General features: G+C 52.4%; 2 protein-coding genes and 1 pseudogene across 4 annotated transcripts in view; 2 read left to right on the forward strand and 1 right to left on the reverse strand.

Annotated features, from left to right (window-relative positions):
- LOC111145867 (dynein axonemal assembly factor 5) overlaps positions 1-22400 on the reverse strand; it is a 46446-nt gene extending 24046 nt beyond the window's left edge. Inside the window, exons 1-4 of the mRNA XM_022501145.1 lie at positions 21773-22400; positions 19915-20099; positions 11881-12005; positions 11434-11552 (exon numbers count right to left, since the gene is read on the reverse strand). Coding sequence (XP_022356853.1) covers positions 11434-11552; positions 11881-12005; positions 19915-20099; positions 21773-22400 — 1057 coding nt within the window. The remainder of the gene's footprint in view (positions 1-11433; positions 11553-11880; positions 12006-19914; positions 20100-21772) is intronic.
- Positions 1351-1759, forward strand: LOC111145868 (annotated as a pseudogene). Its single transcript, XR_002640503.1, has one exon. The product of XR_002640503.1 is annotated as a 60S ribosomal protein L31 pseudogene (transcript).
- Positions 22401-22624: 224 nt separating the features above from the next.
- The window catches only part of LOC111145841 (protein kinase cAMP-dependent type I regulatory subunit beta), a 79585-nt gene continuing 75160 nt past the window's right edge, over positions 22625-27049 (forward strand). The window contains exons 1-2 of one of the 2 annotated variants that reach the window (XM_022501106.1): positions 22625-22665; positions 23413-23608. The gene's annotated coding sequence lies outside the window, so the exon portion shown is untranslated. Of the gene's footprint in view, positions 22666-22694; positions 23609-27049 lie in introns of those variants that run through there. The other variant, XM_022501105.1, reaches the window with a different exon arrangement.

Genomic DNA, 27049 nt, shown 5'->3' on the forward strand with positions numbered 1-27049 from the left:
ACCCACAGCTCACATCATACGCAGTGGGGAAAATGGAGAGCTCTTCCTCTAACTGCAGGAACCAGACAAAGATGTCCAGGGTCACCACTGTTGTTCAACATGCGCCAGAAGTCCCAGCCTCCGAAATAAAAGACAGCCAGATTGTGAGGAAGAAGTGAAACTTCCCGATTTGCAGATGACATGATGCTCTCTGTACAAAACCGCAAAGGCTCCACCAAAACGCTGCGGCAGAACTGACGACGCAGCAGTTCAGTAACGTCACAGAGTACAAAACTGAGGTACAGACGCCTGCTGCCCCTCCATACGCTGACAATGACAGAGTAGAGAGAGATGCAGAAAGCAGTCCCACTTCCGACTACACCAAAAACTACACCCACTACATAGGAAGAAACCCAGCCGTGAAAGACGTGCCCTCTGAAAACTAGAAGACACAGATACAGAAGCTGAAGAGGGCACAAAGGAGTGGAAACATATTCTATGCTCGTGGGTTCGAAGAACAAATATTGTTAAAATGCCTATACTAATCTTCACATTGCAGGCAATCCCTATCAAAATACCAAGAGCACTTTTCACAGAGCTGGAACAAACAATCCATGGGAGACCCCAACGAGCCAAAGCAATCTTGAAAAAGAAAAGCAAAGCTGGAAGCATCTCAATTCTAGAGACTGAGTTCCAGTATTCTATCATTATAGATTATTCTTCTATTCTAGTCTATTCTATTCTAGTCTAGTCTAGTCTATTCTATTCTATTCTTCTATTACAGAGCGGTAGTGACCAAAAACTGAATGGTACGGCACAAAACCAGACACAGAGCAACAGAACTGAACAGCCAGGCAGGAACCCACAACTCGATGGTCAGTTCACCTTCAACAAAGCAGGAAAGAGCATCCGATGGGAAAAGGACAGTCTCTTCAACAAATGGTGTTCGGAAAACTGGACAGCGACATGCAGAAGAATGAAACTGGGCCAGTTTATTACACCACACACAATGAATTCAAAATGGATGAAAGACTTAAAATGAGACCTGAAACCATAAAATCCTAGAAGGGAGCACAGGCAGTAACGTCTCTGACAGGTGCAGCAGCATGTTTCTAGACCTGGCTCGTGAGGCCGGGGAAACAGAAGCACAATAACTGAATAAATGGCCTTGCAACAGAGAGCTTTTGCACAGCCAAGGAAACAACCAACAAAACTAAAAGGCAACCCACAGGAAGGGAGAAAATATTGGCAAATGACATCTCTGATAAAGGGTTAGTATCCAAAGTGTATAAAGAACTGATACAATTCCACATCCAAAGAGCAAACAATCCAATAAAAAAAACGGACAGGCTTCCTTTCCAACCCAGGCCCGGCAGAATGGCTCCCGCGAAGAAGGGTGGTGAGAAGAAGAAGGGCCGTTCTGCCATCAACAAGGTAGTGACTAGAGAATACACCATCAACATTCACAAGCGCATCCATGGAGTGGGTTTCAAGAAGCGTGCCCCTCGGGCACTCAAAGAGATCCGGAAATTTGCCATGAAGGAGATGGGAACTCCAGATGTGCGCATTGACACAAGGCTCAACAAAGCTGTCTGGGCCAAAGGAATAAGGAACGTTCCATACCGCATCCGTGTGCGATTGTCCAGAAAACGTAACGAGGATGAAGATTCCCTGAACAAGCTCTACACAATGCTCACCTATGTACCTGTCACCACTTTCAAAAATCTACAGACAGTTAATGTGGATGAAAACTAATCGCTGATTGTCAAATAAAGGAATACGACGGGGTAACTAAAAGCTGTAAAGTGAAATAATGAAAACAGTGATGCCTGATGCATTTCCAAGTTGTATACACACTGCTGCTCAATTGGAGAATCCGTATGTAATGCGATGGAAGACACTTCCAGTGGGATTTAACTGTATATTTATGCTGGGAATAGGGTCATGGTTGAGAACTGAGTTTTAGGAGAGATCTCCATGATTTTGAAGTAAATGAAAGCAAGGTGTTAAAAACAAAACAAAACAAAACAAAACAAAAAAACAGACAGAAGAGGTAAACTGACATTTCTCCAAAGAGGACCACCGGAGGGCCAGCAGCCGCATGGGAAGAGGCTCAACATCACTCATCATCAGGGACATGTGAGTCAAAACCACCAGGAGGTACCACCTGGCACCTGTCGCAGCGGTGAAAATCAACAACAGAAGCAACGATGGGTGTCAGCGAGGGTGCAGAGGAAGGGGAGCTGGGTGCGCAGCTGGTGGGACTGCCAGCCGGGGCAGCCAGCCTGGAAACAGTGTGCAGCTTCCTCAGAAAGTTCAAAGCAGAGCTACTGCACGACCCCGCAGTTGCACTACTGGGTATTTACCAAGAAACCCCACAAAAATACTAACCCAACGGGAGACGAGCACCCGTATGTTTACAGCAGCATTATATACAGGAGCCAAGTTATGGAAGTGGCCCAGGTGTCCACTGACATGAAAGCGTAAAGAAGATGCAATGCATACTCACGCACACTTGCAGACACACTCACATGCACACACATTCCCACATACACGCACAGCTGCCCACACTCACATGCGCACATACTCTCTCTCATCTGTGCGCTCACACACACCTGCACACATTCACGTGCACACACACTCACACCTGCACCACTCACATGCATACTCGCGAGCACACACACACACTCGAATATTACTCAGCCATAAAAAGGAATGAACTCAGGGTGCCTGGGTGGCTCCGTGGGTTAAGGCCTCTGCCTTTGGCTCAGGTCATAATCTCAGGGTCCTGGGATCGGGCCCCACATTGGGCTCTCTGCTCAGCAGGGAGCCTACTTCCCTTCCCCTCTCTGCCTGCCTCTCTGCCTACTTGTGATCTCTGACAAATAAATAAAATCTTTAAAAAAAAAAAAAAGGAATAAACTCTTGCCATCTGCAATGACAGGAACAGAACTAGAGCGTATTATGTGAAGCGAAATCAGTCAAGAAAGACACCGTATGATCTCACTCATCTGTGGAATTTTAAAAACCAAACAAGTGAACAAAGGGGAAAAAAGAAAGACAAACCAAGAAACAGACTCTTAACTCTAGAGAACCAAGTGACAGGGACCAGAAGGGCGGTGGGAGGGGGAGGGGTGACTGCATCAGATGGGAATTATGGCATGTGCTTGTCGTGACGAGCACGGGGCGATGTAGGCAAGTGTCGAGTCCCCCTGTCATACACTGGAATCCAACAAAAACACTCTACATTAAGTCCTTGCAATTAAAAATAAAAACTCGGGGCGCCTGGGTGGCTCAATGGGTTAAAGCCTCTGTCTTCGGCTCGGGTCATGATCTCAGGGTCCTGGGATCGAGCCCCGCATCGGGCTCTCTGCTCGGCGGGGAGCCTGCTTCCTCCTCTCTCTCTGCCTGCCTCTCCGCCTACTTGTGATCTCTGTCTGTCAAATAAATAAATAAAATCTTTAAAAAAAAAAACAAAAAACAAAAAAAACAAAACTCGGTAAGAAATTCTTAATTTAAAAACTCTAAAGATAGAAATGAAACCATAAGGGTGCCTGGGTGGCTCAGTGGGTTAAAGCCTCTGCCTTCGGCTTGGGTCATGATCCCAGGGTCCTGGGATCGAGCCCCACATCGGCCTCTCTGCTCATCGGGGAGCCTGCTTCTCCCTCTCTCTCTGCCTGACTCTCTGCCTCCTTGTGATCTCTGTCTGTCCAATAAATAAATAAAATCTTAAAAAAAAAAAAAAAAGAAATGAAACCATGACAGGTCAGAGTTTTGAGTGTTCAGTAAAAGCAACACTTTGTACCATGAGACCCCATCTTCATTTTTTTCCCTGTTACTTTTCTATTTTTATGCTATGTTAGAAAATTAGTTCCAATGATTCTATGTTGGCTGTTTATGTGCGCCTGTTAACAAACAAGCAAACAATACTACTCTTCCTGATGCTGTATCCACTGTGGAAAGTCTGTGGGACGAGGGGACATGAAACAGGGCAGCTGGTGGCACAAGCTTGGGGACATGAGGGCCTATGCGGCAAGTGCAAGGACACACGGGGCCTCACTAGGTCTGTGTCCTAAAGCCACCGTTCTGACTTTATAATGGAGCAGAAAGGACAACGTTCTGTTAGACCCAGTCTTAGCACATGGAGGCCCAGAAGCTACACCTGGCTGGCCACCCGTTTCTGGGAATCAAATGACCGTGGGATGCAGCCACATGTGCTCAGTCACTCTTGTCTAGGGCCGCGGTGACGTTACTACTGTGGGTGTGGCCTTCTACGCCTGATACAGACCCTATGGCCCTTCACAGAAAAAGTCAGCTACTCCCCATTCTAGACTCTGGAGTTGGACTTTCCAGCATGGTAGCTGCTGGCCACACACAGCTCGAGTTTATCAAGCTTAAACACAATTCTGTTTCTCGGTCCCACGAAGCATGTCTCAAACACTCAGCAGCCACCCGCAGGCCAGGGCTACTGTCCCGACGGCAAACAGAGAACGTTCCCGTCACTGCTCTCGTTCAGCACTGCACCAAAAGAACACTCGAGAATCCAGGGTATGATTTCAAGCCGCTAAACAGAACAGAGCAGCATTATGATCTATGGGTTCTTAGTACCATAATTAACACTATGACGGACATCTTTGTATCTAAGTCTGTGTATTTCTGATAACTTGGACAAAACCCTAGAAATGGTCAGAGACCAGGCCTAGTGTCCTGACACGCAGGAAGCCTGTCCCATCTACCCACATCTACCTGCACCCCTCAACCTCCACATATTTATTTGCCCACAAGCAGAGTATGAACTTAGTTTAGCATTACTTAAGAAGAATTTTTTTTTTGTTTTTCTTTCCAAAAATGTAATGTAAAACCAAAGTTAAAAAACAACCAACCGGGCGCCTGGGTGGCTCAGTGGGTTAAAGCCTCTGCCTTCGGCTCAGGTCATGATCCCAGGGTCCTGGGATTGACCCCCACATCTGCTCAGCAGGGAGCCCGCTCCCCCCACCCCCCACCTGCCTCTCAGCCTACTTGTAATCTCTGTCCGTCAAATAAATAAATAAAATCTTTAAAAAACAAAACAAACATAAAACAACCAACCTACCAAGAAGTTCTGAAGAGAACAAAAAGCTAAGTGGCCCAGGGATCCCACCCTCCCTCCATGCCCGGCTGTTCCCGTCGCTCTCCCCTCAGCACGTGCGGCTCAGCTCTGGTGACAGCAGGTCTTTGTGGTACACAGGGTGCCCACCAGCCCCGGGGACACAGGCAGCTTCCACACAGCGCACAGCTATGACCCGTGTATACATGAAACATTCCTGATCCTGGGAGAGCTTCTGGGAAGTGGGCGTTGGGGGGGACAGGCGGTGTTTTCCTTTATTTACATTTAGGTCAAAGCCGTGCTCAGACACAGACAAGGATCGTGAACACCAGGCTGACTCAACCGCTCAGTTCCTAGGGCAACAACCGGCACCTAGGAGTGTCTAAAGCAGTCATTTCCCAAATCATCAGTTTGGCAGAAGAAAGCCTCGCTCCCTCTGAGTGTGTGGTTATCGCAACACGACTTCCTCACGAATACATAAACAGAACGGGAGGTAGAAGCCGCAAGGATTTTACTGGCATCCAGAACCATCCAGAACCAAATGGCAATGACACGGAGCATGTCAGGTGGCCGAGCACAGAGGCCTGTGGCCAGGGCAGCCCCACACCCACCACTAGCCTCAGCAGCTCCCGTGTTCAAGATGTTCAACCCAGACGTGCTGCATACCACCACCCTTCCAGCAGCCCGCTGTCAGGGTACCCGTCTTCCCCGGGCGGCGGGCAGCACCAGTAGCCTCGGTGCAGCGGATCCAAGGCCCATCACACGATGGCATCCTCGGAGACTGAGGCCCTGCAGGGGAAGGGGCCACCGAGGTGCCGTCTTCTGTGCCATGGGGCAGGGAGCCGCCAGGAAACACTCGCTGAACACCAACAGTTTGCTTCTACAGGTCTCCTGGAAACAGCTTTCACGAGGTGTCATCTACGTGTCATCGAAGCCACTTCTGAGCGCACACACAGTCTCAGGCCGCTTGTAGCTTGCCAGAGGCCCCATGCTGCTCGCGGTCAGCCCCTCACCACTGCCCCCACCCCACCCCCGGAACCACGGGTCTGCCTTCCCCGCCGACAGTTCCATCTTTGCTAGAGATCTCAGAGGAATGAGCTTTTTCACTAAACATGACGTTCCTCAGCTTCATTCGTGTTGCAGCATGTGTCTGAGTTTCATTCCTGCTCAGGCCGAGCGCTGCAGCTCAGCACGGACAAACAGAGCTTGCTGACCCAGGCTCCGGTGCTGGGCCTTCGCTTGTTCCCACTGCACTTCCAGAAATTCCCGAACTCTTTCCTAAAGTTTTGTTTGCACTGTGGCATGGCACTGTAATGTTTGCGTTGTTCTGTCTTTCTACCAGCAACATGTGCGGGTCCCGTCTCTCCACGTCCAGGGCCTCTCCGTATGGGATTACTGTTGACTTTAGAAAACAACGCAAGGTCAGTGTTTCTGTCTGTCCTGGAACCTGAGGAAGCCCCGGAGGCCTGAGCGATGATTAACTTCTTCTGCCCAGAGTCCAAACTACAACTCAGCCACTATCTCCTCATCTTTTGTTTGAAAACATAACTGCAGTACTCCCGCAAGCAACAAGCATGCAGAAACAGTGCCAGCCGACGAGGCGGCGGAGGGGAGGGCGGCGGGCACGGCGGGCGGGCTCGGCCCACAGAACCAGCTGTGATTCTACAGCTTTGCTCACTCTCACTACAAGTAGACCAGATGCAAATCCTTGTAAAGCCAATTTGTTTTCATAATTGAAACAAAATTAAATATGATGGCAACAGAAGTTGCTTAGTTTTGGTAGAAACCAACGGTGAAGGTCAGGAGCAACAGAGCCGTCCCCCGTCACTAGAGGAGGGGATGCCATCTATAAAGGTGGGCTGGGAAGGAAAGTCAGAGCCAGCTGGGTGTTAAAACTCTGTCTGTATATGCAGGAGGCGAGAGGCTCTAGGAACTGTGATGCCCAGGTCTGAGGGTCAGAGTTCAAACCCTTGCTCAAAGCCCAAGTGGGCTTTGTCTTCCCCTTCAGGTGCCCCTGATTCCTCCTAAGGGCATTTTTTGGATCAGCTCAGCTGAGGCTTTATCTCTGATCTGGGCAGGTGTCCGAGGCAGGACTGAACCATCCCCATTGTGCAAAAGAACTTTGCACAGCCCCTGCCATTACGAGGAGTGTGAGCCTTCCCTGGGGGGAGGGGTCACCAGGCCTGTAGGTGACACCCCAGGTGCAGACAGCAGCAGCCTGAGATGAGTCCTGATTCCAGGTGAGGGAGGGCTGTGGTCTGCGGATGGGCAGAGCACCGCCCCCCCATCCCCACCCCCACAGCAGCGCCTAAGTTTTAACTCAAGGAGAGGTCAAGAAAAACCCTGACTAAGCTGGGCCAGAAGCAGATGGAACATTAGATCGGATTGGTTTTGCACAGTTAGACAAAGTATAATTTAATTGCAAGCAGAAAAACAGATCATCAAAAAAAAAAAAAAACACATTTTTTTAACCAAGTTTATCGAAGTCAGATGGCAGGTCTACCCCATACTATCTATTTACAAACCACCATAAACAGGCAGGATGACACTAGGTGCTCTGCACGAGGTTCCAGCTGTTTGCGAAGCAGGGGTATTTCACAAATGACCAGAGATTGACCTCCTTGAAGAAATGGAGGCCCCACAGTGCAGTGGGGAGGGGGCAGCAGGAAGGGTATAAGGGAGGGTCACCAAGGGGGACCTGAAGCTTCGAGAACCTGAACCTGGCTCAGCAGGATGCAGGTCCTGACAAGCTGCGCCCACCCCTTTGGGGTTGGGGGGCCTTACTGGCTCAGTAAGGAGAAAACGGGGTATGCCTACAGCCGGAGTGGAGGGGCCCCACCCCTCTCCTGAGCACTCAGCGGGGAACTACTCTGCTCCCCAGCACCTGAGGCTAGCTCGAGTGGATAATACTCCATGCCACAGACCCTCACGCCACTCACCCCAGTGGAAACCCACCCCCCATCTCTCCTCTGCACAATGTACCTTCTCTGATGACTCCCCTCTCCCCAAATACTTGGATGAAACAGACCAGCAGAGCAGGTCTGAGCTCTCAAGAGAACGTGAAAACCCTGAAGGGCATAGATCTAAGTTACAATGGTAGTTATTCAAATGGGACTCCACTGATTTCTCAAGTTGGGGAAAAAAATCTGACTCTATTCTCTTGCGTCAGAAGATCTGGCAAGCCATTCACCGTTATGAAGAGATGCTTCCCTGTTCACTCAAGCGTCCCCAAAGAAAACAGTTTTAACAGGAGACTAATTTCCAGCAGAAAGGACCCCGGAACCTGCTGTCACCACCTGATCCCACTGCTGGCAGTTTGAGGGCGCGACGGGCGGGCAGATCCTCTCCAAGCATGAACCTGTCCTCTGCCCAAGAAGAGCACTTTGTTCAGGGAGGGACTGACTCGGGGACAGTAAATGACACCCTTCTGATCTTCCCAGCACATAGCTGGGTTTTAAAAGTGTAGCTTCACTTTCGCGTGGCAACAGGAAACTTGTGTTTGTTGAACGGCAAACCGTGTGGTAACAGATGAGGTCCTATGCTACCTGCACCTTGTTTTCCCAGCAAAGTGGGCACGGGACTCTGACCTGGACTTCTGGCCCCGTGTTCCCACCGAGCCCTGACTGGACAGCACAGGGGCCCGCCTGGCAGTAGTGAGACCAGCACCTCGTTCAATCAGTCCGTCCGCACACTCATGGAAGCATGCAGTGAGAGGCACACAAGGCAGGAGGGGAGTCACCGACCATGCCACTCGGAGCGAGGTGGGAGCAGGCCCTGCCAAGACCCCGGCTGCCATAAGCGGGGGACGTCAGAGGGAAGACAGTCAGAGAGAAGGCTCCCAGCACAGATCCGACAGAGGCTGTTACCCAGAATGTATGAACAGTTCTCAAAACTCCATCGTAAGATAATAAACAACCCAATTTAACGTGTGAACACACGCTTGACCAAGGAAGGGATGGGGATAAGCATGACGTGAGCGCCCGACAGACCCCGTGTGCTGATGGGGACCAATGGGAACCCTGCCCCCTGCAGGTAGGACACAAACACGTAGCCGGCCAAGGCCACAGACAGGGAGAGAGGCAGCTCCCAGCTCCCAGCAGGCCCACTCCCCAGGGCTTAACCGAGAGAGCGAACTGAGTTCACACAAAGATGGTACACAAGTGCTCAGATCGCCCTTGTCTGAAATCACAACCCAGAAATGACCCAAACGTCCTTTCTCCCAGTCCAAGGTAAGCCACGGCGGATCCACAAAAGGAAATACTCCTGCAGCAGGAATGCAGCCCCCCCGTAGAGCTTCAGGGCCTGAGTGCCGGAAGCCAGGCAGGCTACGGACAGCCTGCGTCATGCATGTGACAGCGTCCTGGGACAGACAGAAGGGAGTGCCCGTGGCAGGGCCAGACACGGTCAGGGGCTGACAGAATGTCCCAGGTCTTAACAAGTGGCGGTCACACAACGATGCGCTTGTCAAACTCTACCTTCAAAGGCTGAGGATAGTGACAGGAATCCCGGGGCTGTGGCGTGGCCGCGGAGTGGGGACAGCACAGAACCCGAGGGGAGGCAGCAGTGGAGCTGGGGGCAGCAGAAGGGCCATGTGTTTGCAGAAGCAGGCGGCCAGAGGCGAGATTCTGAGGAAGTGGCTGATGAAATCTGACATGTGAAATGGTGTAAAAAGAATCTGAAAACTTAGATTGAAAATTTGTATTTCAAAATAATTTTAGAAGAAAAAGCCAACAATAATGAAATCTGCTTCTCCTAACTTTTTTTTAAAGGTTTTATTTCTTCGAGTGAGAGCGCGCGCACATGAGCAGGAGAGGGGTAGAGAGAGAGGGACAAGCAGATGCCCCACTGAGCAGAGCCCAACAGTGGACTTGATCCCTTGACCGAGATCATGACCTGAGCCAAAACCAAGAGTTGGATGCCCAACTGACTGAACCACCCAAGTGCCCGGATCCTGCCAACTTGATTGGAATTCATTCTAAATTCATTCTGCTTGGACTAAAACAAGCCTTTGAGCCTGACCGTCTCTCACTGCCAGCCTGCCGTGCCCCTGTGCCCCTCTCTGCAGCGTGACCTGGCAGCAGAGCCAACGCCACGCCAGCACCAGATAAAAACGTCCCTGCAGCATGAGGACAGCCCTGGGTGCACACACCACATGCGGGCGAAGAGCCGCAGTGACTCGTGGAGAGCTATCAGCAGACAGCCTCAGGTTCTGTCCAGCACCAGGAAGGGAGGCGTCCCAGACCTCCCATCTGACGCCAGTCATGGTCACGGTATCCCGACCTTGGTGAGAACCCAGCCAAGACTGCCCGTAAGCAAGCTGCACGGTCTGCCGCCAGGGCCGACAAGTGAGACACCGCCTCCAGGCAGCCAAGGGGGACATGCGGGGCTGGATAGGGATCCTACTTCAGAACTCTGCTTCCCTCACAGGCAAGGAGGGCATGCTTAAAAATAAAATCACAGCAACCTTTATGTCTAATGTCTACGTTTTAATTTTTATTTATTTTTTAATTATTCTTTTTAAATTATGTAATGTTAGTCACCATACGGTACGTCATTGGTTTTTGACGTAGTGTTTCAAGATTCATTGTTTGCATATAACACCCTGTGCGCCATGTCTGTGTTTTTAAAAAGATGTTATACTGTCAGACTTTACTAAATCAGAAAAATCCCTGCTAGCAACTAATTTTTGTACCTTTTCTAAAGTCGTGTGATCTCCCCTCATACCAGCTGTGCCATCAGGAGGCAAGGCCACATGAGAAGACACGCTGAGCACAAGTGGTTTCCAGAACAGAAGGAACTATGGCGTGCAGGTGAGCAAGGCAGGGAGGGGGGCCAGCTCCCACAGGCTCCCCGCCGACACTGCTCACATGGGACTCGGGGGCTCGGAAGACACACACACAGCATGCATGTGTGTGCTCGTGGCACAGCAGGGAGCCACCATGAAGGACAGATGGGAGGCCAAGAGGCTACCTCGCCCCGAGTCCCACAGGCTGCACCTTAGCTGTGTCCTGGGTGCGTATTCTCTGTGATTGTTTTGGGTGAGGCTGGACAGGGGACGGAGCACGACCTGTTTCTAAAAGGCCTGCTGCCACCAGCAGCCACCCACCATGCTGCACAGACCCGTGCGTCCCCGGCAGCCCACACACTCCCTTGGATAAAGCCGACCCGGGGGAGAGGGCACCACAGAGGCATCCTCACGGCTTTGAGTGACACTGGAGGCTGGGGACCCAAGTCATGGCCATAGTGCCTCTCTGCCAGCATGCCGCCTGAGCCCGGTCCCCACGGTGCAGCTTGGGAATGCCCTTCTCCTTGGATAGAGACACCCCCCACCCCGCCCATTACGCAGACCTGGGGAAGGCTGCACTCACCTGGTGAGGGGTGATGGGCTGGAGGGGGAGTGGCGAAGTCAAGCTTGTCCTTGAGGTCATCCTCATTCTCCCTCTGCCACTGCAGGCCGACCTTCTCCCAGAGGTTGGCGGCCGTGAGCCTGTGAGCACAACATGCATCAGGGCCAGCAGGCTGTGCAGAGGCCAGGTGGGGGGGGCTGCGGATGAGGCCCTGAGTCTCTCCCCACGGGGGGCCAGGGGTTCATCCGTAACCAATGTCTGTATGCGTGCCCCGGGCGCTACAAACAGAAGGCTATTTATAAACCACAAACCAGCAAATACAGCCGCGGGGACAAGGTGGGCTTCCAGGAGAGACTTGTGCTCTTGGGGACAAATATCCAGAGAACAAAGGACCCCACGCTCGCAATAGGCCTCTGAGCCCCTTAAAACTGAAGGCCTGACAGTCCCCCCAGCACTACGGCCACTTACGCGATCTCAGGTATGTCATCTTCGAGGCTGCTCAGCAACAGCGGGATGAGCTTGTGAAAGAAGGAGTAGCGGTCGCGCAGGTCCAGCAGCCAGCCCCCCACCACGCTGGTCACCGCCTGCCGCACCTGCAAAAGAAGGCAACAGGAGGCTTTAGCTGGGCACTAAGAACCCAGGCACCAGGCACCCGCCGTGCCATCTGTCCAGGCTAGACGCCAGCCTGAGGTCCCAGAGCAGCTCTGCCATCCAGGCTGGGCTTGGAGAAAAACTGTCTGGGCCACCTTGTCTTGCTCATGCAGGCCCGTGTCCCTGGGGCATGGCCTGATCCCCTGCTGGCTGAAGCAGAACCATGCTGCAGCCCCAGGCATTGCAGGATGCCCGCCCTCGCAATCTTGTGTGTGGGACCCTCCCAGCCAGGCTGGGCACCAACGGCAAGTCCCCAGGAAATGGCAGTTCCAGAGGCCACGCTGCCAAGCCCTCAAGTCCTGGAGTCCCAGGGCCTCCCGGGGAAGCCAGCAGGGCACCCCAGCTCTGCTGCTGGCGACCTGAGAAGGTGACGTGCATGCTTCTGCCCACTGTGCCCACCACAGGGAAGAAACGAGCTCAGAAATATACTCAGAAACACACGAGGTGCCCAAGGTCTAGCTCCCCGACAGCAGAGCCTGAGGCGGGAATCCAGACGCGCTAAATCATCACAGGAAGGAAGCAGGATGGGGCAGAGGCCAAGCGGAGATGTGGCTCGGCTGAATCCTGGGGGAGCTCAGGAGCACAATGGCACCACACGGAGGCTGTCTCACCAGGGGCAAGGGCCCAACTACTGGCAGTGTGTGTCTGCTGTTGGCTGGGGCTGACCACGGGAGGAGAAGCACTTGCAGGGACTGCGGGTGAAGTGTGCCCCGGGCGGCACCCAGGTCAGGGTGTGTGTAGGCACTTGGACTTCGGGTGGGCTGCTCATCCCTGAAGCCAGCCAGGCAGCTAGACAAGCAGAGTGCGCCCTGACCTGCCTGCTGCCTTCTCCGAAGCTCATTCTCCCTTCTGGAAAGTGAGAGAATAACAGGACACGTGCCACTGGCTCCTGGCGAACAGGGAAAGCCCCTGGCACAGTGCTCGACTGGCGGGAGGTGCCGGGCATCTGGCTCACTCGCCTGCCTGCCAGCGTAAACACCACAGATGGTGGGAAGCAAACAAGCCTGGGAGCAGGCCCCAGGGCTCCTGCTACTGTTGCAACTCCTTGTATTAAATTAGTTTAAAGTACAAAGTTGCAATATGAAATAAAAGGCTGGTTATTAATGACATAAGCATGTAATTAACAATCAAAACCACAACTAAAGATCCCAGAGAATCTCAGATATTCTTTCAACAAAAACATGCCCGATTAAAGGTCCAAGGACCTAGAAACAACTGGACACCTGCAACAGCGAGGAGAGACTTAGCAAAGAGCGATCTTTCCATGTTGTCCTTGTACGTGATCCTGGTGGCCCCAAGGCTGCTGCGGAATCAAAGTGCCTCACAGCTAATGTTGTGAGAGGCCCAAGGGTCATTCATACCATAAACGTACCTGTAATAAGCAGCACCACACTCGAAGCTCAGCCTACACCACGTGCTGGTGGCACTCGAGAGCTCAGGGGACACCGGAATCCAACTGTGACCGAGTCTGGCATCAGACAGATGCAGAGTGAGTGGGGCCTCCGCAGGGACAGTGGCAGGCACTTGGGAGGACCAGACCCCAGAGGGCTCTTAACGAAGGTGTGTCCTGCTAGCGGGGGGGCATCAGGGACCTGCAGGGACCCACAGGAGCCCATCTAGCTGCGCTCACATGACCCTGACACCCTACCCACATGTTGGCACAACAGGGGGGCCCCATACTCCGGACAGTCACTCTGACATCCCCCAAGACCAGGCTCTTTTGCAGGTTGGAGACTTCATGCGTCTCCCCCAGTGAGCTGGGAGAGCCTGGGGGCTGGCCTCCACACAGCTCCTGAGCCACGCAGATGGGTCTCCCCCAGCCTCAAGAAAGCTGCACACCCCCATTATCAAGAGAGTAATTACCCCTTTCTCTCAGCTCAGGAAAACAGCTCTGAGCAGAGTTGCTAAGTAACAGTTTGACTAAGCAGGAAATCCGTCAACTGAGGAAAAAAAAGAAACATGCACTGAGAATTCTTACTCAGTCCTAAGTCAGGTTTATAGATCTGGGGTGTTGGGCTGGGGAACCCACACACTGGGTTAGGTTAGGTCCGGTCTGTTAGGTCAGCACGCAGAGCCAAGGGGGGAACACACGCACATGAACACGAAAGATAACTTCCCACTCTCCTTTAACTTGGAACATTTCACCTCTGCTTTTTCAGTTGAGGATGAGAGAACTGTCCAGTCCTCATCAGGAGGCCCTCTAGTCCTGCACCCTGTGTTCCGCAGATGCCAACAAAGCACCCATCAGCCCACGGGGCTCTTCACTCCACCTGTCAAGACCTGACGGCAGCCCTAGGCGCCGCCCGCTGGACAAAACCACCTTCTCCAAATTCACTATCTTGAGCTCGAGCATTTCAGACTTGAGCGTTTGGGGGCTGGGGGAGGCAGTGGGATCTTTCTACCCAGAACCTGCGTGTAAACAACTGTCCCATGAAAGTGGCTCCGCAGAACACCACTCTGGTCCCATGCTGACCAAAGGCCTTGGATTTTAAGCACCTTACCTCATTTTAAGTAAGACCCATTTTTAAAATAAAAAAAAGTTTTACTAGTATATTTTATTTTATTTTTTAAACATTTTATTTATTTATTTGACAGAGATCACAAGTAGGCAGAGAGGCAGGCAGAGAGAGAGAGAGGGGGAGGCAGGCTCCCTGCTCAGCAGAGAGCCCGATGCAGGGCTGGATCCCAGGACCCTGGGATCATGACCTGAGCCAAAGGCAGAGGCTTTAATGCACTGAGCCACACAGGCGCTCCTAGTATCAATATTTTAGTATCTAGTAACAGTATTTTAGGAACAAACCAAATTTTATTTCAAATATATAGTATTCAAATTCTGAAAAATTAGCGAAAGGGGCTTCAACTGAATCTGTAACATTTTCATTTTTCAACCTGAAAAAGATTCCGCGTCGTATTTACTAGGCATGCAGCAGATGGGAACAACCACTGTATTTTTGTTGTTATTCTTCCTTCAGCTTGACATCAGGGGACAGAAAGCGGGAAAGGGGAAGATCGCAACCAGCAAAGCGCACCCTGTGCCTCATTTTCCCGCACTCACATATGCTAGGTTTTCACCGATGTGGTAGAAATCTCATACCTCCTCTAACAAAAAAATGGCCACAGAGCGTAACCCTTCTCTGACAGAGCAACAGGCTTGTTTTTACAATGTTCTGATTGGGCCAAGGATTCTGATACCTGTTCACCCTCCAGCAGGACTCCACCCCCCGCAGCCCGGAGTTTATAACATCCAATCCCAGAGAGTATCCAAAGCTGCCAGAACTGATGGGGTAACACGATCCTCCCCGCACGCACCCCTCTGTCCCTACACCCCTCATTCCTCAGCACCAGTGAGATCCTCGGAGCTTGTGAGACTACGTCCCCTGTAAGGGCTGGGGCAGGACCTGCTCATTTCCATGCATCATTAGGATGCTGCGGAGGGCAGGTGCTGGGAAATGCCTGAGACCTATCCTGGATGCCTGCTGGGCCCCCAGCAGTGGGGCAGGTGGGCTGGCCAAGCTCCAGCGTGCTGAGCTTTCCCAGGCAGGCTCCCACACAGACACCCATGTAGCTCGCATGTCCCAGGCGCTTTAGCAACAGGGTCAGAGTGCTTTATCCAAACTACAAAGAGCACACGCAATTCTGGCTTCTAGCCAAAACATTACCACCTGCAGTAAAGTGGAGCGGTTCTCAAAGGTAACTGTAACCCCAGGGCAAACGAGGCCTGTAATGAACACGTGACTACGGATCACGACAGAACCCTAGTGGGTACTCCTCCACTCCCATGGCACACACAGGATGAGGTGGGCCTCTCTGGGCCTGGAGAAGCTACCTTAGCCCCACCACATTGGGACAACTCCTTTCTACGTCCTCAGACATGTCCTGGAGACCCGAGGTGACAAAGTTCCAGAAGGAGAATTCCAGGAGCTACATGGCCCATGCTCTGAGCCCCCATGTCTCCTCGGTGAGCTCTGTGTCTCTCGTGCCCTGCTTCCCCACCTGCGAGGTGGAGGTCACCACAGACTCCCTCCAAAGGACAACACACCAAATGGGTCAATTCAGGCAAAGCACTTAGAGGAAGTGACTTCCAGGTGGCCACTCACTCCATAGCTCAGTGACCTGGAACACAGCCCAATGGGCACAGGAGTTGCTGGACGTTTTCTGCAAGTCACAAAAGCAGTGAGGACCTCACCTTCTGCACAGAGTGTGGTGGGATCCTGACAGCCCAGGGCTGTCCATGGGACTGAGGGTCTATAAGTGGCCCAGCCCCTGAAGTCCAAGCAAACATCCACAGAGCCCAGGACCACGAGGGCCTGAGAGCTGATGCATATGTAGGAAAGAGGCATGTGACTTCCCTGCCCACTCACGGGAAGGAACTTTGTGGTCACCGCACAGACTGGACCCCATATCAGCGTGAAAGACGGTGGGCAGTGGCCACACTGGATTTGAAAACCCACCTCAATCGGCCCTGGAAATCATACAGAGCAAACGAAATACCACCGGGAAGAAATGGAAAAAAAATAGTGTTAACCATGGAGTGCACTTGCTTTGCAATATCAAGTAATAAGAAATAGTTGCAGCCCCAAAGTTCAGGAAAGCCTGTCACCAAAGAAACACAGTATTGTCCTCGGTGGCCCCAAAGAGAAAGCAATCAGCTGAAGACTTTCTCCCTCTTCTGTGGAAATGCAAACTCTTACAACCTGGAGTCAGGGCACCAAACACCCATGTTGTAAGCTCAACAAACAGATATAAGCCATTCCTCAGCTAGTTATATATAAAGACCTACTTACAGGGAACGATGGATACACAGTTAACACTGTTTACAGCGACCAACAGATAACCAGTGACCAATGGATACACAGTTACACTATTACAGGGACCTATGTATACACAGTCACACTATTTAGAGGGACCTATGGATACACAGTCTCACTATTTATAGGGACCTTCGGATATAGTTACACTATTTTCTGGGAATGGATACATAGTTACACTATTTACAGGGACCTATGACATAACTACGCTATTTATAGGGAGCTCCTGATTGATACACATAATGCTGTTTAGAGAAAGATGCCAATACATAGTTATTACGCTACCTTGAGGAAAGCCATTTCATCGGTGACACAAGGAAGCCTCTGTCTTCTCCACCCCGCCCTATCTCAAGCAAGCTGAGACCCCGTCCCAGTCAGGGCAGTGGTATTGTTTTTCACTGGAATCCATTCTGGCCCTCACTTCCTACAGCCAGGTCTCTTGTAAGTGCTGACCTAGCACACTGCCTCTTCCCTTGGCAGAGCCCAGTTCTGCTCTGGGTCCCCATGTCCAATGATGTGACATGCTGACCCCACCCAGCTTCAGGAGGGGCCCGTTACACTCAGCTGGCCCTGACACTGAATGGACAGACTGGTTCTTGGCTGGAGGAGGGTCCCTTTGTCTCTCCTCACACCCTTGTTACAACTCAAGGAGACATGCAGAGGATAAAAGCCGGCAAGGAAGGCGAAGCAGACGTCCCGGGCAGGCAGTGTGCCATGCCTGGACCCTGGTCCAAGACATCACGGACACACACCTAAGTGGGGCCTTCTGTCCCAGGCCCTAAAGCCCCAAAGGGTACCAACATCCTGCTGAGAAGGATGCCCAGGGCCACTCCCTCTCACCCCTCTGCCCCCTCAGGACTCCCACAACAGGTGCTAAGCAGCTCTAACCCTTCTGTGGATGAACAGGCATCGTGACCCTTCCAGCCCACAGGCACACATGCGCCTGCAGGCAAACTGCACCAGGAGCCCCACGAGTTGAAGGTTACAGCATATCGTAGACCATCTGGCAATAAGCACACGAAAATATGCTCACCGTCACTAATCGTGAGGGAAAAGAAGTCAAAACCACAATGAGACACCATTTCACACCCATTGGGACAGCTATAAATCAACAAACAAAAGCCAGAAAAAAGCGTTGGGAGAACCTAGAGAAATGGAAAACTTTATGCATTGTTGCTGGGCATTGAAGACGGTCCAGTCACTGTGGAGAACAGTTTGGTGCCTCTTCAGTGAGCTACCAGTAGAGCTGCGGTGGGCCCAGCAATCCTACTCCCTGGTCTATACCCACACCCAGAACAAGTGATGCTGGACTCAGAGACTTGCATCTTTATGTTCAAGCAGCACCAGCCACAGCAGCTGAGAGGTGCCAACACCCCAGGTGTCCATTGGTGGATGAACGGACACACCAAATACGGCCCATCCACACCACGAGTGCCACTCGGCCTCAGAAAGGAGTGGAGCACTGACACGTGCTCCTGCAGGGGCGGCCTCAGATACACCACACTCAAGGGAGGAGGTCGGCATGAGGGTCACGGCTTCTGCTTCTATGAAGCACTGAGTAGACATAGTCACACTGAGAGAAAGAGGTTATCAGAAGGGGTGGGGGGCAGGGAGGAGTGGGGGCATTACTGCTCAATTCTGCTCGGGATCCTAAAAAGTTTTGGTTGGTGGCAAGAGTTGCTTTACATTGGGAACATACTTAATGCATCTGAACTCCACCACAAAAATGGTTGAAATGGCAAATTCTGTGTTACGTATCTTTTACAAAATACTTTAAAAATAACATAACCTACCAAAAACACTAAACACTCAAATGAGGGAATTACATTGTATGTGAGTTGTGGCTCAAGAACACTGTTTAAAAATAAAACGAGGGGCGCCTGGGTGGCACAATCAGTTAAGTGTCCAACTCCTGGTTTCAGCTCAGATTGTGATCTCAGGGGCATGAGATCGAGCCCCGTGTAGGGCTCTGTGCTCAGTGCAGAGTCTGCTTAAGATTCTCCCCCCCCATGCCCCTCCCACTCATGCTCTCTAAAATAAATAAATAAATCTTTTAAAAAATTAAAAAACCAAAGTACCTCAGGAGAAAACTCAAGTGTGCCTGTGGTTGGCAGGCCGGACAGTGCCAGAGAACAGTGTCCCTGGATCTGGGCCCGGAGGCTAGCTCTAGCTGAGCGACCTTGAGCAGGTAACACAACTTCCCAACCGCAGGGGCTGTGCAAGCCACAGACGTGAAGGATAGAACAAGATGGTGTGTGGACAGCAGGACGGGCACACACTCGTGTTTCACGCATGTAACCAACCCTTCCACCATCAGGACAGCAGAGGCCACGCCACCACACCACCAGCTTTTCAGTCCTTGGCCACCCGGGCCACTTTGTATCCTGCCAGCTATGAGGCAGGGGTACTTTCTAACCACCCAGGGGACTTTGCCACCTACCACTGCTCCTCCCACCCCATGTAGCCAGAAGCATGAACTCCCTCCTCACTTGTCTCCTCCCCGGGGAGGGGGCCTGCCCACTGTGGCCTTTGCTCTGCTCCCTGCTGCTGTCGGAATTTGTGAAGTTCTAGAAGCACCTGTGGCCTCAGACCCACAATGCAGCCTCTAAGCTGACTTCCACCAACACAAAAGCCAGTAATCTCATCTCTGCCTGTCTCTCTCCACAGGTCCCAAGGCCCAACAGAGTGATTACCCGGATCTGTCCTTCCCTCGCGGGTCGGGTACCCTAACCACTGTGGTTTGTCAAGTAAATGTGCCTCGCTGGATCGGCATGTTACCGACGCCTCTGAAACTGTGGTGAAGGCGTGGCCAGATTGTTTGCCGAAGAGGAAATAGTCCTCTTCCATATTGTTCACAATTAAGAATAATGAATACATTAAAACAGTTCCAACTCTCCCCAGTTTCTCAGAGACATGAACTAAGAACACCTTGGGACTGAAAACCATAAAACATGTTTGTTGTAACAAGTCAACAGTTGCAAAAATGAAAAAGGAATGAGTTGCAAACAGCATGCTTTTGGTGCAGAGGAAAAGCTCCTGTTACCTGAGGGACGTCGTCAAAGAGCCTCTGAGCGAAGTGAGGAAGCACATCATCTACCGACTTGGCGCTGCCGAACTGGATCACGGTGCCCGTGGCCTCGGTGACAGCCACTCGCACCTTCCAGTGCTGGTGGGAGATGCTCTGCATCAGGGGGCCGATCAGGGACTCCGACTGCATATGGAAGTGGTCTGTGAGAAAGGGGAGGATACCCGTTACCAGACTTGCTCCCCGTGGGCCTTGGCCCAGCCCGGCGCCATGGGCTCACAGGAGGACAGGCCCCCTGTGCCCTGGAACTTCCTCTCCCCACCCAGGTTCTTGCTGTAGGCACAGCACTCTCGGCTCAGGCCTACCAAGCACAGCTTTGTACCCCTGGCACTGGGAGAGGCACAGGACAGGCATGTGACCCAAACAGCGCCAAAGGGAAAAGGCTGAGGGCTTGACCCCATCTCAGCCGGAGGCAGGAGCTGTGAGGAAGAGTCTGAAGCTGATAACAGTGGCACTGGGTGCCCGAGAGGGACACAGACCAAAGTAGAGAAACAGCCTAGAGGACGCTGTTCAAGTCCCCACATCAGGTGTGCCTGAAGCCAGACCCCAGGCGCTACCACAGAGAGTAGGGCCAACATTGCTTTGGGCAAAGCCATTCCACGTCCTACTTGTAAGGGCCTCCCAGAAAGTCAGAACCAGAATGTCTCTGAGAGTCCTGGTCTTGGAGTTCCAATCTCAGTTCTGCCGCTGCCTGAGACCCATCCATAATATGGCTATTTCAGGGATGCTTTGGTTGACTTCTTTAACCCTGAGGTCCTCAGATCAAGGCAGGATGTTAAGCTACTACTACCCAGTGTGATGGGGATCCAGCACAGGCCCCTCACCAGGAGAGAGCAGAGCAGGGAGATGGTTTGGTTTCCTTGGGTCTCCTGTCCACCAAAACCTCCTTCTCCCTCAACCCTCACCCAGTTCAACAGGAAATCCTGCCAGCTCCATGTTCAACATCAATCCATTTTCCTCTATTAGCAGACTGCTCACCCCCACCCAAGGCCAAACTACCCGTCATCTAAATATGGATTAATTATGACCCCAACCAACTTCATTTCTTCTTGTCATCTTCGTAATCAACTCTCCATGAGCACAAGAGCAATCTTTTAAAACTTTGAATCTCAGCCTCTCACTCCCCTTCTCCACACCCTCCACAAGCTCCCCACTGCACTTAATAATTTCAAACCCCCAGCAGCTCCCCCCGCCCACCCTCCTTCCCTCTGGCCATCTTGACCTCCTTTTTGCTTCTCAGATCTACCAAGCTTATTTCTCAAAGCTAGTTTCCACCATGACAACAGATCACTGATCTTCAACTTAGTTGTCGTCTTGCAGGAACCCTTCCCAGAGGCCTCCTACCAACGCACATCGCAGCCCGAGGCAGCAAGGAGAGTTAAGTGGGGCAAGATCCTGCAGAAATGGCTACTTAGAAAAAGGGACTGTCCTGATCAGATTAGTGTTTTTTGTTTTTGTTTTTGTTTTTGTTTTTTAAATAACGGAGAATAGATTAAAGGAAAACAGGACAGATGCGGCCTCTCTCCATTTAGGACAGCGGTCCAACCCAAAGAGGGAAGACAGGTAGGCTCTGTGGAGAAAGGGGGATAAAACGTTCAAGACTGCAGCGGTGTTTGGCGAGGGGCAGTTACCGAAACGCACTGCATCCCAGACCCTCTTAGCAATTTCTGCCACGGTTTCCACGAATCTGCATTTTGAGAACCACCGGATGGAGGAGAGCGGCGGCTGCTGCCGAGGTCCAGAAGGAGCCCACAGGGGGCAGCCGCCCCTCCACCTCCCCGCGCCCCCATTCCCGACCCCGGCAAGAGGAGGGCACCTGGCGTGGCGCGCGCCAGGCTGGCCGCACATTCGCAGCTCTCGCGGCGCACGGCGGCGAAGGGGTCGAGCAGAGTGCAGCGCAGCGCGCGCACCGCATCGTCCAGGTGGGGCGCGAGCGCGGGGCCCCCCAGGCGCACGGCCAGGCTGAGCAGCTGCACGAGTGCCAGGCGCAGCTCCTCGCAGGCTTCGGGCGGCCGGCCACGCGCGGACTCGGGACCCGCCAGGCGCGCGGCGAGCGCGGGCAGCAGGCGCGGCAGGGCGTCGCGGGGCCGCGCGGCGCGCCGCAGGCCCAGGTCCAGCAGGTGCACCGCCAGCGCGCGGCAACCCTCGGCCGGGTCTGCCAGACAGCGCAGCAGGCGCGGCAGGAGCAGGCGCGCCCACGGGCCCTGGAAGGCGGCGGCCGCGGCAGCGGGGTCGGCGTCGGGCGCCTGGGGCCACGCCGCCTCGAGCGCGCGCTGCAGCGCCTCGAGCGCGCGCCGCCGGCCCAGTTTGCTGTCGGCTTCCAGCCCGGGCAACAGGCGGCTCAGGGCGCGGCTCAGCTCCGCTGCCTCGGCCGTCTCAGACGTCTCGGCCGCCTCGGCCGGCCCCGGGGGAGCCGCGGCCTCCGCAGCCACCAGTGCCGCCATCTTCCGCGCGTTGCCCGTCGCCCGGGGAGACCGGCGCTTTCACGACGGCCGCGGTGCGGTTTACGGCTCCTCTTCCGGTTGGCTCCTTACACAACTTTATTGGCACCTCCGGGCACGGACAGGACACATCCGGAGCGGGTTGGGGGCGGGGAGCCGGAAGCCCCATGGTCCCTGCAGGCTGAGGGCTCAGCCTAGCGACCTGAGGCACGCCTCGGAAGTGTTTGGTCCTGAGGGGGTGAATGGCAGAGGAGTTTGTGGTCGGCAGGTAAGGCTCGCCCGTGAAATGCCAACACAGGTGACTGACAAGGGTTGGTGAAGTTAGCTCCGCAGAGGCGGTGGCGGGAGACTTGTAGGGGTCTGAGGACAGGCAGGGGCGAGAGGCCTGGGGTGAGGGTGCTGCATTGAATTGTGCTTCCCAAAGTTCGTGCATCGGAATCCTAACCCCCAGGGCTTCAGAATGTGACCTTATTTGGAAATAGGGCCCTTCCAGGGCCGATCGAGTTAAAAACAGGGCATTGGGAGCCCTAGTCCAATGTGACAGTGCCCTTCTAAAAGGGGGGGCTTAGGAGGGGGCCGCAGCATACAGGGAGAATGCCACGTGAATGCGGATGGCGGTCTGCAGGCCAGAGAGAGCGGCCTGGAGCAGACTGCCCCTTGCGGCCCCAGGAGGCACCAGCCCCTGCAGATGCCTTGATCTCAGACTTCCGGCCTCCAGACCGAGGAAATCAGCAACCGGTCTGTCCGGGAACCGATACCTGGGGCACCCTGATGCTCTTCCAGGAGGCGAGCCCAGGGACCCAGAGGAGAGTAGGGATGGGAGTCAGGAGGTGCATGGGTCAGGCCACTGGGGGCCTTTTTCTTAAGTTAGGGAAGACTGGAGGAAGGCTTACGGGGTGAGAAGGTTGGCCCCATCAGGTTTGCGTTGCTGCAGGGAGACTGGCTAACTGGGGTCCTCAGGACTGGGTGGTGGCAGTGCAGTGGGTTCCGTGGGTTTTCCTGTTCTCTCTTACAGGTTTCCAGAACAGGTGCTGGAGAGGTCTATAGCTTAAGCTGGAACTGCCTGCAGGCCATTGGGAGTTTCACTAAAGTAGTCCATGATCTTGCTGCCTTGACGTCCACGGAGTATGGCCAGGCAGCCTGCAGAGCCTCTGGACCAGCACCAGCCCCTGCCGTGAGCACACGTCCTAGATAAAGCCTGCAGAGTCACAGTAAGTCAAGTTCTTGATGTCACTCTCCTACAGCCCTTGAGGTAAGCACCTCCCCCTGCTGCCCAGGGCCCACCCCATGTGCCTCTTACATAAAGCCCCTGCAAAGCTTATCAAAGCCCTGCTCTTTCTGGTTTGAATTGACCAATCCGGCCTTAGCCCAGAAACCCCAAAGCAGTCTATCCACAGATGCTCTCTCTGCCTGCACCCTGCCTGGATCTCCCTGTATGCTGTACCCACACCCTGCCTTGATCTCCCCATATGCTGTGCCATGTACCTTCAGGACCTCTGAGTCATGAGCTTCTCTGTTCTGCTTTCTCACCCGGTCTTTGTTGACACCCCAGGCTCTACCTAATTTAATAGGGTCATGGCACAGGCAAGAGAACCGCAAGAAAAGCCTCCTCTTTCTGGCTATAGGACTGGGAAAGGGGAGACCCAGGAGAGACCTGGTGGGGAGCCACACCCCCCTCCCACAGTATGCACTGGCATCAAAGCCCCTTCAGGCCCACCAGCTCTTGCGGTGGTGGTGGGCAGTGCCCTGCATAGGGGCAGAGTCTGTGCAGCCCAGTGTCTTCTGGCTTTCCACCTGCCACCCAGCAGGTGCTGCTCCACTCTCCCAACAGCCACAGCAGTGCCCAGAAGAAGAAAGCAAACCAGGAGAGCATTGCCAGACTCACTGGCACCATGAGCCACAAAAGTAGGCCAGATCTACATGCTAGACCTAAATAGGGCAACTTTCTGTTAAAATAGCAGATTTCAGTAACGTCAGAAGTCGGCTGACACAGTACGCAAAATGTTGAGGACATATTCAGAAATCACTTTTCCTATCAGGAGCCAGGAAAACTGCTCTTTGGGGCAAAAGACAATGAACTGACATAAATGCCCAGGTAGGCGTTAAGATAAATGCCAATGCAGGTGTTAGAATGACCTGACAAGGATTTTAAAGCAGTCATCATAAAAATGGCTTTTAAAAATCATTCATGAAGTCTTGGGGTGTCTGGGGGGCTCAGTCAGTTGAGCACTGACACTTGCTTTTGGCTCAGGTCGTGATCTCGTGGGTTGTGGGATTGAGCTCCATGTCAGGCTCTGGGCTCAGCCAGGAGTCTGCTTGAGGATTCTCTCCCTCTGCCTCTCTCCTCTCTCTTATGTATGCATGCTCTTTCTCTCTCACTCTTTCTAAAATAAATCTTTTATAAAAAATTGTTGAGTCTTTTGAGACAAATTTTTAAAAAAGAGAGAAAGTTGCAGCAAAGAAGTAAAAACTATAAAAAGAAGCCAGATGGAAATCATAGAACTTAAAATTACAAGAGCCAAGCTTGTATTGCATCCATCAGTGGACACAGTGTTCCTTATACCTTTGGATGGACACAACAGCAGAGGGGAGACAGGGGATAGAATCAGGGAACTTGAAGGTTGAACAACAGTGTTTACTCCATCTGACAGATCAGATGGACCAGACAGAAGGAAAAGAGCTGAAAGACCTGCAGGACAGTGATGCATGTCACCAGGGTTCTAGAAAAAGAGGAGGAAGAACGTGGGCTGAAGATACAGTTAAAAGAAATAATGGCTGAAACTGCCCCAGATCTGGTGAATGACAGAAACACAGATTAAAGAATGTGAGCAACCCCAAAGTAAGCTAAGACCTCTAGAAACCCACACCCAGACACAGCACAGCTAAACTTCTGAAAACTGAAGACGGGAGAAAAAATGGTCAACGTAGCTACAGAGAAACTGCATCACCCATGGAGGGGTGCCAACGCGGATGGACAGCAGACGTCTCGTCCTAAGTCACGGGCCGGGAAGGATGTGGCACATTGTGCAAGTGTTGAAAGGGGAGTGAGTCCCAGCAGCAAAACCATCCTCAAGAATGAGGGAGGAGGGGGGTGGCACCTGGGTGGCTCAGTGGGTTAAAGCCTCTGCCTTTGGCTCAGGTCATGATCCCAGGGTCCTGGGATCGAGCCCCGCATCAGGCTCTGCTCAGTGGGGAGCCTGCTTCCCCCCCCCCCGCCTGCCTCTCTGCCTACTTGTGATCTCTCTGTCAAATAAATAAATAAAATTTTCAAAAAAAAAAAAAAAGAATGAGGGAGAAGGAGAGACTTCCAGACAGGCAGACAAGTAGAATCGTTGCTAGCAGACTTGCCCTTGGTGAATGATGAAAGGAAGCTCTCCAGAAGGGAAGAAAGTTGTAACAAGAAGGCAGGGACCCTCAGAAAATGACAGTAGGGTGGGTAAACACGGCAGGAAACATGACTGACCGTCTTTCACTTTGTATGATTCCTTAGTCACGGCGGACAGTTGAAGTACGAGTAGTAACACTGACGCAGTGCTCAGTGCACACGGAGGGAATATTTATGATAATTAGATCTGAAAAGCAGGAAGGGGGGAGGCATAGAAGTGGCAGTAAGGTTTCTACACTGCGCTCGATATGACACAGCTCTCATAGTAGGGGACTCCTAAGTGCCACGTGTATGGTGGTGTCTAGAGAAGCCGCTAAGGAAACTGAACAGCAATACAAGCAAAAATGTTACGGGGAATTCCGAAGACTGTTGCAGGATCTCACAGGGTACAAGAGAGGGAACAAACACAAGTAACGAAACGAACTCCTGAATGGAGGCCCTAATACGTCAATGATGACTTTAAACGCAAAAATGTAAATGGTGTAAACAAACCAGTTAGAAGACCCAAGTGGCAGAGTGAGTAGGAACTGTGACCCGGCACTACGTTGTCTAACACAGGCTAGAATTCACTCCTGCCACGATGACATGGGTGGATTGAAAATAGAAGGATGGGAAAGGGTATATCGTGTAAATACTATTTTTTAAAAAGCAGACTATAGGGGCGCCTAGGTGGCTCAGTGGGTTAAAGCCTCTGCCTTCAGCTCAGGTCATGATCCCAGGGTCCTGGGATTGAGCCCTGCATCGGGCTCTCTGCTCAGCGGGGAGCCTGCTTCCTCCTCTCTCTCTCTGCCTGCCTCTCTGCCTACTTGTGATCTCTGTCAAGTAAATGAATAAAATCTTTAAAAAAAAAAAAAGACTATATTAATACCAGCCAAAGTGGACTTCAGAGCAAAGAAAATGGCTCGGAACAAAGAGGGACATTACCTGACAATGAAGTGATGTATTCCACCAGGAAGATCTAGCCGTCCCACGTACACATGCACCAAACAACAGGCATTCAGAGCATACAGAAGACTTTATAGGAGGACGTCCCTACCCATTCTCAGCAATTGCTAGAATTACTAGACAGACACTCAGCAAGGACATAGAACACCGCCATCAGCTGACAGGATCAATGGACATTTGTGGAAGCCTCCACCCAACCATAGCAGAATACACATTCTCTTCCAGTGCCCGTGAAACAGACTCCAGGAGAGACCAAATCCTGGGCCATAGACAACCTCAGTCAATGGAAAGGATCGAAATCATACAGAATATGTCCTTCAAT

This window comes from Enhydra lutris, unplaced genomic scaffold (genome assembly GCF_002288905.1).
Source record: "Enhydra lutris kenyoni isolate GAN:26980312 unplaced genomic scaffold, ASM228890v2 scaffoldscaffold13, whole genome shotgun sequence".
Lineage (NCBI taxonomy): Eukaryota > Metazoa > Chordata > Mammalia > Carnivora > Mustelidae > Enhydra > Enhydra lutris.